The sequence below is a fragment of the Synchiropus splendidus genome, chromosome 14 (assembly GCF_027744825.2).
Source record: "Synchiropus splendidus isolate RoL2022-P1 chromosome 14, RoL_Sspl_1.0, whole genome shotgun sequence".
In the NCBI taxonomy this organism is placed as follows: Eukaryota; Metazoa; Chordata; class Actinopteri; order Syngnathiformes; family Callionymidae; genus Synchiropus; species Synchiropus splendidus.
The window spans coordinates 21,198,546-21,210,158 of NC_071347.1; the positions used below are offsets into that span (position 1 = coordinate 21,198,546).

At 44.5% G+C, this 11,613-nt stretch overlaps 1 protein-coding gene across 8 annotated transcripts in view; it reads right to left on the reverse strand.

Moving 5' to 3' along the window:
- Positions 1 to 346: 346 nt before the first annotated feature.
- The window catches only part of LOC128771354 (uncharacterized), a 51,442-nt gene continuing 40,175 nt past the window's right edge, over positions 347 to 11,613 (reverse strand). For 5 of the 8 annotated variants that reach the window (XR_008416618.1, XR_008416614.1, XR_008416613.1 and 2 more), the window contains one exon: positions 347 to 2,381. Coding sequence is in view for 2 of the 8 variants with exons in the window: in XM_053886734.1 (XP_053742709.1) it covers positions 1,570 to 1,956; positions 2,322 to 2,381 (447 nt within the window). In the remaining 6 variants the exon portion in view is untranslated. The remainder of the gene's footprint in view (positions 2,382 to 11,613) is intronic. The other 3 variants (XR_008416617.1, XM_053886734.1, XM_053886735.1) reach the window with 2 other exon arrangements.

Genomic DNA, 11,613 nt, shown 5'->3' on the forward strand with positions numbered 1-11,613 from the left:
AGCACAGTCTGTTTGCTAGGTGTAAATGCGCTGACGTCCTTCATAACAAGTGACAAAAGAATACGCAACAGTTGGCGTGGATCAAGGCGAAAACTGAAATGGAGGTTGGAACGTTATTGCGCTAGTCGATAGCTTAAAATGAATGCATTTGTCCGCGCACAGTATTAGCATGGGGAGCTAGCATAGGAATTTTTAATTGGCCTTACGTTTTATGAACAGCTCTGGGTGTAGATGTGTAGACGATGCTGCAGTTTGGAGTGAAGGGAAGCACAGGACTGGCTGCAAGGCGTTTTTTGTCTCTGTCTAGGCGCAAGGTGAAAGCAAGAGTAAAAGTTTGGGACCCGGCACTGGACGTAAACGTGCTAGCGGTTTCGCCAGGAGTACAAAAAGGCGAGAGAGTAATGACATAAATGGTGCAAAGCGTGATCCGACCTGAAACGTTTGAGTCGTAGTCTGCGGACGTTACTGTAGAAGCCTGGACGTCAGGTGATGTGAAAGTCGGAAGGAGGAAATCCAGTACCAACACCACGTTTTAACCGTAACAGACTGCGTACATTGAACAAGTCGTAACTTACTTTGGCCCTTGGCCACTAGATGTCAGTACACTCGACGACCACAGTTCTCTGGAAGAACGACCCGAGGACCACCATTTTGATTTTTAGGTTTTTATTTGTCTTTGACGCAGCACTTTTAAGACACCTTACCAGCATGACGTCCTCGGCGCAGGCAGACGATGGGTTCGAGTCAACAGGCTGGCTGCTGACGCCCGCTGACCTGCGACCAGACGAAGTTTTGCTGCCCTTCGGGGAAGGCAGTAGGTTGTATAGTTATCTCCTGATTGGGCAAAATCACTACCCTTAAACCACACAACCTACTACCTCACTCCGTACGAGCACCACACACGCCCCCTGCTGGATGCTCACAGTCAAGCGCCACAGTGCAGGTTTTACATTGAAAACTCAACATGGTTCTGATTGTTTGAGTGAATGCAACACAGTCAAAAACAGACATTAAATAGACGAAACAAACCAATATTTTCCAAGAGGAAGTCAGAAAAGTAAGGCTGTTCTCTCGTGATTGATTTTTATTTTCAGTATTATTTTGTTTCTTCAAATGTTATTGTTTAAAATAAAATTAGAAATTTTGCCAGTTTTAATGAATGTATTTTAAGTCTCATTCACCCCAAAGGGTCTGCATTATTTGAAGATTTTTTTTTATTTCATGCAAAGATCAAGTATATTAAATCATAAATAAATTACTTCAGCTCCAAAACATCAATGCATCTTTTCCTCTTACCGCACTACATATATTCAGCCGATATCTTAAATAGAAATATATCTACCAGCGATTTAACTTTTGAATTTCAATTGAAACTGAGGCTAAAAAAAAAAAATCAATTTTGTGATTTAATTTTAATATTTAATAACATTGTTTCTGAGGAAAGCAATATATTCCTTATTAGTCGTAGCATTTTAAAGTAGAAGCTAATAAATCTTTGCCTATACTTTCAATGTGACATAAATTTCTGCTGAATATGGAAGTATTTTACGTTTCCTTAACATATTCCCTTTATCGAAAAGTCTCCCAAGAGTTTCTTAATAAACATGCAATAATAAAAAGAACCACTAGATGTCCCTGTGGACGATATTTAGCCGCTAAAATAAAAAGGAAAACAATACACTTGAAAGCATCAAACCGATTCAGACAATACAGCGCTAACTTCAGGTGACAAATGCGGTAGCCACGGAAAGACAAGACGGTGGCGTCGGGTCCGAAGGCTCCCACGCAGGTGAGCGACGACATTACAGTCACTTCAGGAAAGACAGTAAGTTGTATAGTTATCTGACAGGAAGGGTGGAACCCTAAAACTATACAACCTACTACCTCACCCCAAAGGACAGTCAGAGAAAAGTCCCTCCAGGCTCCGGCTCGCGCAGAGAAGCGTCGCTGACACACCTCCATGAACACAAAACACTGGTGAGGATTCACACACTGAGCGCACACACACACACACACACACACACTCCCGCCCCCGTCCGTGTGTGTGCTCAGAGACAGTCAGGTCGACGGGTTCAAGTTCAAATGACGACACAAGGTGAGCGAGTTCATAAACAAATAGCACCGGCGTATTTTAATATGCAAACGTGAACTGCGTTAAACTCGCTGTCACTTTAACCATTACTCAGCAGTTTTTTAAACAAAAACGTTTTTTTTCTTTTGAAACCTTTTCTCTTCATTTTGACTAAGACATTTCAAGCATGATGTGAACTGTGCTGGAGTGGCGGCTGGTGTTGTGACAGTGCAGCTGTTGAAGCTCTCACCTGCTCAGGTGCTGTAAAGGGGGCGGAGCTTGGGCTCAGCAACACTCTGCTTGGGGCTGTCTGAAGGAGAAGCACATAGAAAACATGTGTCACTTCTATGAATTTTAATAAAAAGGATCCAATGAGTCCCTTAAGTGAACCCACTACAAACCCAGAGTTTCCTTGAGCAATCCACATCCTCAGCTTTAAGATCATGGTTCAGCATAGTATCAAATTCAAAGATAGAATGGAAAATATATTCCAGAACTTTTACTTTAGAATATTAATACCTCACATGTATTTGTGGTATTAAGATTATTTTACCCTTGTTTTTTTATTCTATTACAGTCTTCGAATAGTAATGATGATAAAATGATTTTAAAACTTTCAATTAATTTTAATGTCATATACGACTTCAGACAAACAACTACTGTATATACTAGTGATGGGTAGGTGAGGTATCATGAAACAGTGTTGCACAGCTGATGAAACAGTGTCCTGATTTTCAGAGGCCACTAGAAGGCGCTCTTGGTTTAGAATTGATGACGAGGTTTCTTCTTCTTCTTCAAGTCCAAACATTTTATGACAGACAGCGCCATCTGGTGGCCACTGTTTCATGAAACCTCACCAACCCTTCAGTAGCGTGTCATGAAGCCTCATCTACCCATCAACAGTTATACCAAAGTTTGATGCGACGGTCAGCTAGCTCATGTGTTGCCACAGTGTTGTGTATATTTGACAACACTCAGCTGCAGTTCTCCAGACAATCTTCAAATATCAGGATGTTTCCCTCAAAAGTAGAGAATCCTTCCCTCCTGGAACGTTATCGTTCAGGAGTTGAGAACCTGAGGAGCTGATCCTCATCCCACACACTTCCGTCAACTCTGGTTCATCTCGCGAGAAAACAATTCTTCCATTTAGAAGAATCTTTCCCTGATCCATGACCTCATCGACGTCTGAAATAGTGCACTCTCGCACTCGAGACTTGTTCCTTCAGGTTCACGGTGCAGTTTACATTACGCCTGTGTGAAATGCAATATTTGGCTGAACAATACCGTCGCACAGGTCACCTGATCCGCTTCGATCTGGTCACACAGGATCTACAGTAGCGGGCTGCTCGTAATGTTCCTCTCAGTAGTTGCCAGAGCAAGACAACCTCTTCCACCTGAGCCCGTCTTCATCATCCTCCTAGTCACACCTTTGGAACCCTCTATTAACACATCCATGAGCCCCATGGTTGACTTCTCCTTTGTCCTGGTATCTGCATCTCCAAGATTCTTTGTCCAACACTGCCTCTCTTGATTCTATAATGAACATCAGTTGTCTGGTTCAGTCTCTTTTCTTCGGTTTGTCTGTCACTTTTAAACTACAGAGCCACTACTTTTTTTTTTTGCTCATGCAACGAGGCGGCTAATATGGATTATTACAGGCTAAAGAGTGTCATGTTGCCAAAATATTGAGATGAAACGAGGCGATCTACTGGAGGACTGGAGACGGGAAGCAGCAGCTGAGACCGGCTAAGGTGTTGAAACTTCAGACATGTGGGTGAAAACAGCACATTTGGAGCGCTTTAATGTGAATAAAAGATTCCTACAGTGCAGACAGCACCACTGCACCTGTGGCTTATAGACCACTGCTGCTTATTGACGAACACAATCTGTTTTCCTTCTTAAATTTAGTGGGTGGAGCTAATATTCTGTTTCGCTCTATGATCTAAAATCTACGGTAAACTGATATTGCTGGTTTCAAAATAATATCCAGCAGCCCCAAAACACTAGAGGTTGAATTTACTCCTTTATAGCGGCCTTTATTTGGAGGACGTAGAGACACTGACTGCACACTTAAAACTCTCTAGATGATGGCAGTAGGGTCTCAACACAGGCTAACAGGAGCAAGCACAACAGAATGAAATGCTCACAGAGGAATTAAATTGGTTCATGAGGCGACAACCTTAACCACCGACTTCACGTCAAAGGTTTGAGATCATGACACCTTGCAGGCTACACCTTCTGCCACGAGAACAAGAAACTGGGATGCAGCCAGTGGCCAGACCGCTACCCCACATGCACAGTGCGGCGGAAGAAGGCGTGCAGTTCAGGGATGGAGAATCACATCCAAAGCTTTCCGGCTCAGGCTTGGTTATCGCCTCATGCAAACTGGGAGGATGCTAGAATACCAGAAGGTACCTCTCTAAATGCAAGGTGGGGGGAAGCAACTCCAGCACCCTAAATAATTGATGCAACAAACAAAGAAGACCTGGAAAGGCAATCGGATCTGGGGTCCTCCGAGTACAGCGACCTAGATGAATTTAGAAGCTCCACTAACTAGCACAAGCACCGCAACACACCATGTAACTAAACGGTTGAAGTAAGGCAACCTGTGTCCTTAAAAAGGTCATTGCTCCTGCTCGTCATTCATCCAGGTCAGGTCGAGGGGGCAGCAGCCTCAGGGTTCTGACCAGGATTTTCTCCCAGCATAGGGGGTGTCTCCGATCAGGGGGTGGGTGCAGCAATGTACAGTGCATTTTACATCCTTCACGGTCCTCCTTAAGGCCCTACCTTAAAAGGCAGAGTCCTACTCGACTGATGATGAGAGAGCACTGACACTGGAGTCATATTTCTGTTACATTTTAACCCCATTTAAACTCAAGTTTTAGGGGGTCGAATAGTGGGGCCCTATGCTGCCAAAGCGCTAGGAAAAAGCCTGAGCTTCTCCCTCCCTCCAGATCTTCTGAGGACATGCAGGTCTTTCCAGCTCAACTGAGAGACAACCGTAGGGTGAAACTAACTCAAACATACAGTTTGCTCAAAATCCTGCCAACATCAGCACCGCAACATTATTCATGAATGTCTGAACTGCACATAGACAGTTGACCTTAGGTCACCACTAGGGGCTTTCAGGGAGTCACATAACAGATGTCCTACCTTGCAACATAGGTCAATGGAAAGAGGTTAGTTTAGCATAGCCACAACCAGGGCAACAAAAGAAAACGTCAAATCCCTTAAATTAAAAAACGCTAACACACAATGCAGCTGAGCCGATGTGATTAGCACGCCAGTTGTCAGTTTATTTTCACCTCCCTGACATTCGGCCTTTGCAATGACAACAATGTTTAACACGCTTTCCATCATCACGCAGCACTTACTCTAAATACCTGTGTGCTAAGAGCTCGTCCGCATGACGGTTGCTCTGCCGACTCAGCAAGTGTGTGAAACCGATCCGGTCCTTCAGCTTAGCACTTCCATTAGCTGCTTGGACTAACTCGGGCGCTAAGACCCCAAAAGATTATCAACGATTTGTGAGGGTGTCACAAACAGAAAACAGGCCACAGATTCAGGTAAAAGCATCCAAAATGAATTGTGTTACACAGCAGGTGCCTTTAAAAAGCCACTTTAGTTCCATCACACTTGAGCCGGAGTGTGCTTTACAGCCAATCGATAAGCACTGCAATCCAGATTTGGTGATAGTGGAACAGAGTGACAAGCGGTAACGATGAAACATGATCTGCACGGCGACCGATGCAAAGCCGCAAGTATTATTTTTCTGACTATAAACACTTCTAATGATACATGTTGTAAACATCTACAGTGCGGCTCCTCACTTGAGGGTAAGTGAATATGCCTCTGTTGCCACTGGAACAGAGACATGTTGCTGCATATTGATTTATGGTTACACACTTTTCACAGTGTTGATTTTGTGGAGACGCGAGTGAGATATATACAAGTGGCAGGCCGCGGTTCGGACCAGAAAGTATGGCTTTTCAGACACGTATATCTGACTTTAATTCCACAAGGCATACATGTCCTTCAGCAAGTAGCTTTCACAAGGCTGCGTCCTAATACCTCTCCTAACCCTCGGTTTAGGGCTAGTGTGTCCCACTACTCTGTGGAGCAAAGGAGAGAAGAAATCTGTCCTTAAAATCAACTCTAAAATTTTAGCAAGGTTGGACTAAAAATGAAGTGGCCCTGAATGCTAGGTTGCGTTCGCTAGTTCTAGTTTTGCTAATGTTGACGTTAAAGCGCTAATGACTGAAATGATGATAAAGTCAAAAGGAACAAGGCTGCATTTCTTCTCTGCTAACCTCTGAGCCGAAGGTAAACAGAGCCAAAACAGCAGCTAACAAAAGAGCATGAACCTGCATTTTTCCTGAATGGAAATAGTTGTTGGCTAGCGAGACTCGATGGCGTCAGTCTCATTCTCATAGAGAAAGAGTTCCCTTTGGTTGAAGGCACACCCATGAGAGGTACCCACAAGAACTCAGTCAATTCCACCACAACCTGTGCATCTTCACACCTACCCTCTTCATCTTCACCCACCACCCTCTGAAGAACATAGATTTCAGAAACGTTTGTTACAGTATGAAAACATCTGAAGTGTTTAAAGCCACAAGGCGTGAGCTAAAGGACTTGTGGAGTTGGCGAGGAGGTGAGTTGTGAGTAAATCAGATCGTCACCCAAAGAATGCTACATTTGCGTCATCCTTTCTATAAACGTACAGACGATAACGTCCTTACATTATTGACGGTTGGGCATTCCAGCACGGTGTGGGTGTAGATAAAGACCAGGATAGCCTTTTTTTATCCGAGCCTCCAGACAATGGGCTCAGATCCTCTTGTCCAAACTCAGGATGTGCCCGTCAAGTCTGCAAGCTTCCCCTCTTGGTTCCGCATGTGTGCTACATGAGCGATGAGGAATGTTAACTGTTTGTCAGTCAACATGTGTTTTCCCCTTTATGTACAGACTAAAGGCTCCGGCGCCGCCCCACAGGCCCTTGAGGGCATCGCAGCAAAAATGACCCGTCTATTTATACCAGCTCCAGAGGGGGATACAGTGCCGACGAGGAGGAGTCGCATGGCCAGGTCCAGTTACACATGCCAGGGGGGATGGCTGGGGCAAACCGCAGGGGGATTCTAGTCAAAGTCAGACGGACTGACCTCGCTGTCACCTCAGAGTGAGGAAGATACGGAGCTCTGTGTGAACGTGTGCATGGGGAAACGGTGCGTATGGGACAATGTGCACACAGAGTTGTTATCTGTACGTGCTAATGGGGGCGTAGCAGAGTGTGGGCTTTTTCATGGGACAGTCCGCCAGTGCAGGGGGTCAGAAGGGGACTGTACATACCATTGATTCATTTGAATGAAAGTAAAGGCTCGAGTCTCAGGTTGAGACAATGAATGTCAAAAGGCTATCGAAAAGTGGCTCAAAGTTTCAGTTTTTGTTCTAGGTATGTGAGTTGTTCCTACATTAGACTGTAAGAGGCAACAATTTCATGCTGGTTAAGGACACAGTCTTTGTATCTACTTAATGAATAGAAAATAAAGAAACTATCCAGACTTGACAGAGGCTCATCTACCTTGGGTTCACCAGTGACCCTGGGGCACTGTTTTTCGTTTTTACACTCCAGGTAGCTTAGAAGCGTGGTCACAAGTGGGGATGTCTGGGGCTTTGTTCTTTGGAAAATGTCAAATAATTTTGTTGTTTTATAAGCATTTAATTGCATCACAAAAGGTTGAAAATGCAGCATCGCTTCCTTCTTCAAGTCTACTCTGTAATAATATGTACCATTGCTGGTCAGTCTGGGAGCTGAGCCCCTATATAAACATGCCAGGTGAGGAGAGCTAGTTCAGGCAGAGCGAGACGAGGTCCGGGGCGGCCCCTTCTTTAGAGTTTAAAAAAATGACCCCAATCACTGTAATGACAGGGCGCGCAGCACAGGTCGCCCAGCTGCTTCTCATCTCTCTCACACACTTTACAGTCACATGTACATGAGCACACGCACGTACAGTACATGTGAACATGACTGCCTGCCCACAGATAATACGCCGAGCGCGCACATGTGCAGAGTCATGTTCATATCTGACGTGCAAGCTGACGTTACCAAAGCAACGTGCAGTGATGAGCGCGTAGTTTGATGCTACTGCAACCATTTTAGGCAGCTAACAAGCTCCTGTGAAGAGAATGAGTCACACAAATAAACGTATCAAGAGGTAGAACACGACTGTGGCTCACGCGCGTCCACGTGGGGCAGACTGATCTTCACAGGGTGTATAGATCCAAATCATCAACAGCCCTTTGTTTTTCGGTTGGACAAAATGTAAAAGACGCATTTGCAAAACACCGACACCCAAGAGGGCCAAATGAAGACACAAGCTTTTGTTGTTTTCACTAGAATCCCATAAGAGCATTGATAAAAAAGTATTGGCTTTGAGTTTCTGTTTTGGGGTTTGGTGACCTATATCCTCAGGTGCCAAACACAGTCGAGGCTCTTCATCAGGCCAAAATACCTGAGTGTCATCCCACGTTAACTCATGATGAGCTCGAGTTGTTTTTCTGGATATTCACAGACATTTTCATGAGGAAGAGGCTGCCAGACTTCAATCTGCTAACAGTCTGTCACGACCCAGGGTGGACCGTGGAGCCCCTCTCGTTTCGGGCAGTGCCCTGCCGGTCTGCATCTGTCACTCGCTATATTTAGAAGCCGCAGCGAATACCATTCTCTCTGGATATGAACTTCGACTGACAAACGTCACGGGAGAGTTCAGGCAGACAGGCGTGAAGTACAAGCCTGTAACCTTGGAGAACTTATCGCCCTCAAGCCCGACCCGCGAGTGACTGATGTTCTAATTGGAACACATTTAATCGTGGTCAGCAATAAGGATGCGCTGGCATGATTAGAATTAGAAGATATCATCTTGTAATATTTAGTGAGGGACCAAACAAACCGTCCCTCTGCTTGAGGATCCCAGTTTGAACATCTCACTTCAAACACACTTGAGGTGAAGGCTTGTTTCCTTCTTGGATTGGGCAACAGTTGTTTGCTTCAGATCATGAGCTGTTTAACAGCAAGCATTCCATGTTCAAATCTAAACCTAGCTTGTGAGTGATGGTGTTGCATGTCACCAAACACTCATTCAGTGGTGCCCACTGTGAACCGTTATATGAACCCACTTAGACACGATTCCCACTGTGGGTGTAAAGTAGAGCTGGGAGAAAATACTGTGCATCACGGGGTACTTTTCATATCTTTCTATATCCATTATTCTTGACCGTTTGTTTTTTAAATGCTTTAAAATGTTTTTGTCGCACCTGTAAAGACAAATATAACAACTACAATTATAGGCATTAACCAAACAACACAGCAAGAAGATCAGATCGATCTGTTGACCAAACCCTCGCCACACAGCGTAGAAGCATCTGGGCTGCCCTCAGCTTCACTGTTCGTAAACATTTTCGACTGAAGTTGCTAGTCCTCCAGAATCTCCCGGCACTCTGAAATCCAGTTGCAGTAACTGATGTCATGCTGTGTTGCAATGGGTAGCATGGTGGCTAATGCTACAAACTCCGCCATCCTCTACAAAAGCTAAAACAAACTGCAAAAACAGCTAACAAACAACTAGCGTAATCCGGGTTTCCGCAAGGATTTTGTGAAACAGTGGTGGAACCCCTCGATTATCGCGGGAATGGAGCCATTCGAGAAGCAATCCGGCAGAGGAACAAGCAAGCACAGGAGGGCGTTCTGACATCTATAGAATTGATGACAGTAAATGCTAGCCAGGATGTGCCACTTTAGTTCCTTTGTGTGAAAAACAGACTTCTCTAGCGGCTTCCTTTTTGCCATGGTGGGGACTGGTTGAATGAATGTCGTCTATTCTTTGAGATCTCACTCCAGCGACAACAGCTCTCCCGCTCTAGTGTTCACCATTATCAGCCAAATTCAGAACACGGTGACCTCTAGTGATCACGGGGGCGTGTCCAATTGCTGACGGCGGATAATCGAGACGGACCATTAACTTTCCACGATAATTCATAGTGAACGATTCATCGCCCGGCCCTACTGTAAAGACAACATATTGTCCTGGGTTGTGGATGAGGGGAAAGTGAAGTCAGTTAGACACTAATGACCACATCACAACTCTTGACACTATGGTGTGAACTCTCTCTAACTGGTGGTCTGGAAACAAAACAATCTATTCACCTGATGTAGTTCCATTAAAAACGTGACAATGTTCTCTCAATAACTGATCAACCGCAGCGCTCACCTTTAATTGCAGCTTGGAACATTAGCATTAAACACCATGGATTCGGTGGAAAGTGGCAGTGCTAGTCGGCCTTTGATATGCACCCACGTTTCAGGAACATCTGCTCTATATCACCATAAACAAGCGCAGCCACTATATCACTTCCACAAAGTCTGGCCTGTGCTCAGGCTCGGGTCTCTGGGTAGATGTAGGAGAGATATACCCCAGGAACAGACTGTGGTTATGCAACAGCATTCATAATTCATTCCACAAACACAATATGGCGGCCACTCTGTCCCATATGAAAACACATGGCCAGATTAAGGAGCTGGAAGCCAAAAGGGGAGCGAGTGCATTCTGACAAAAGCCTGCCGACTCGGTACACACTTTGAGTGACGGGTCTAAACTGGACCGGACCTGCTTCTGGAGAGGCCTCTGCGATATTTCACACCTACGGTCTAAATCAGTTTCATGCCAGACGCACACTGATACAGGAAGTCTGTGCAACATCACTTATGCAGACAAGCCGATAGCAGAGCCAGGTCTGGACGCAGAACCGAGCAACCGCGTGTGATAGAGAGATATCGCTCACAAGTCTTAGAACAGACCGTAGTTTTTTTTCCACAGTACAGTATGACCAACAGCGTATCTAAGTCTATCTAAATTTACTTTAAGTCAGGAGTCTAGATCAGTTATCCACATCCAATCCTGGGAAGCCTTAATAAAAAAAACCCATATATATTGTTTATTGTTTTTGTCAGAAGCAGTTCCCAAAAGAAACGTGTATCTCCAAGGACCGCATCCTTCAGAGGTCCAGTTAAGAGGTTCTGTCCTTAACTTGACCCGTATATACACCTTGGGTCTCATGTACCCATAAAAAGACCCATAGTGCAAATCTATGGTCGGCCATCTTGACATGTCTCCTCAAGAGGCTGCTACAGGCAACGCCAAAGGAACTCTACCCAATATATTTAGCATTTTGCTTTCAGTTATGCTATAGAATATGAGTCAGATTTCGAGGAACACGTGTTGGCAGGAGAGTCCTGATCAGAGAGAGTTCTTAGTTCTCAGATAGAACCAAATCCTCCTCATGGAACAGTGCACTTAAGTAGAACCAAATATCTTTATATCTTATATCTTACATCAATTTCACTGATAGTTACGGACAAAATTCCAAGACAAAATTTGCACCACTTATAAGGTTTGAATTGCAGAATCTTCACATTAATACAAATAATATTAAACTTTAACAAATACAAATTCATTTTTCGTAGGACTAGAAAATAAGTAAAGTGA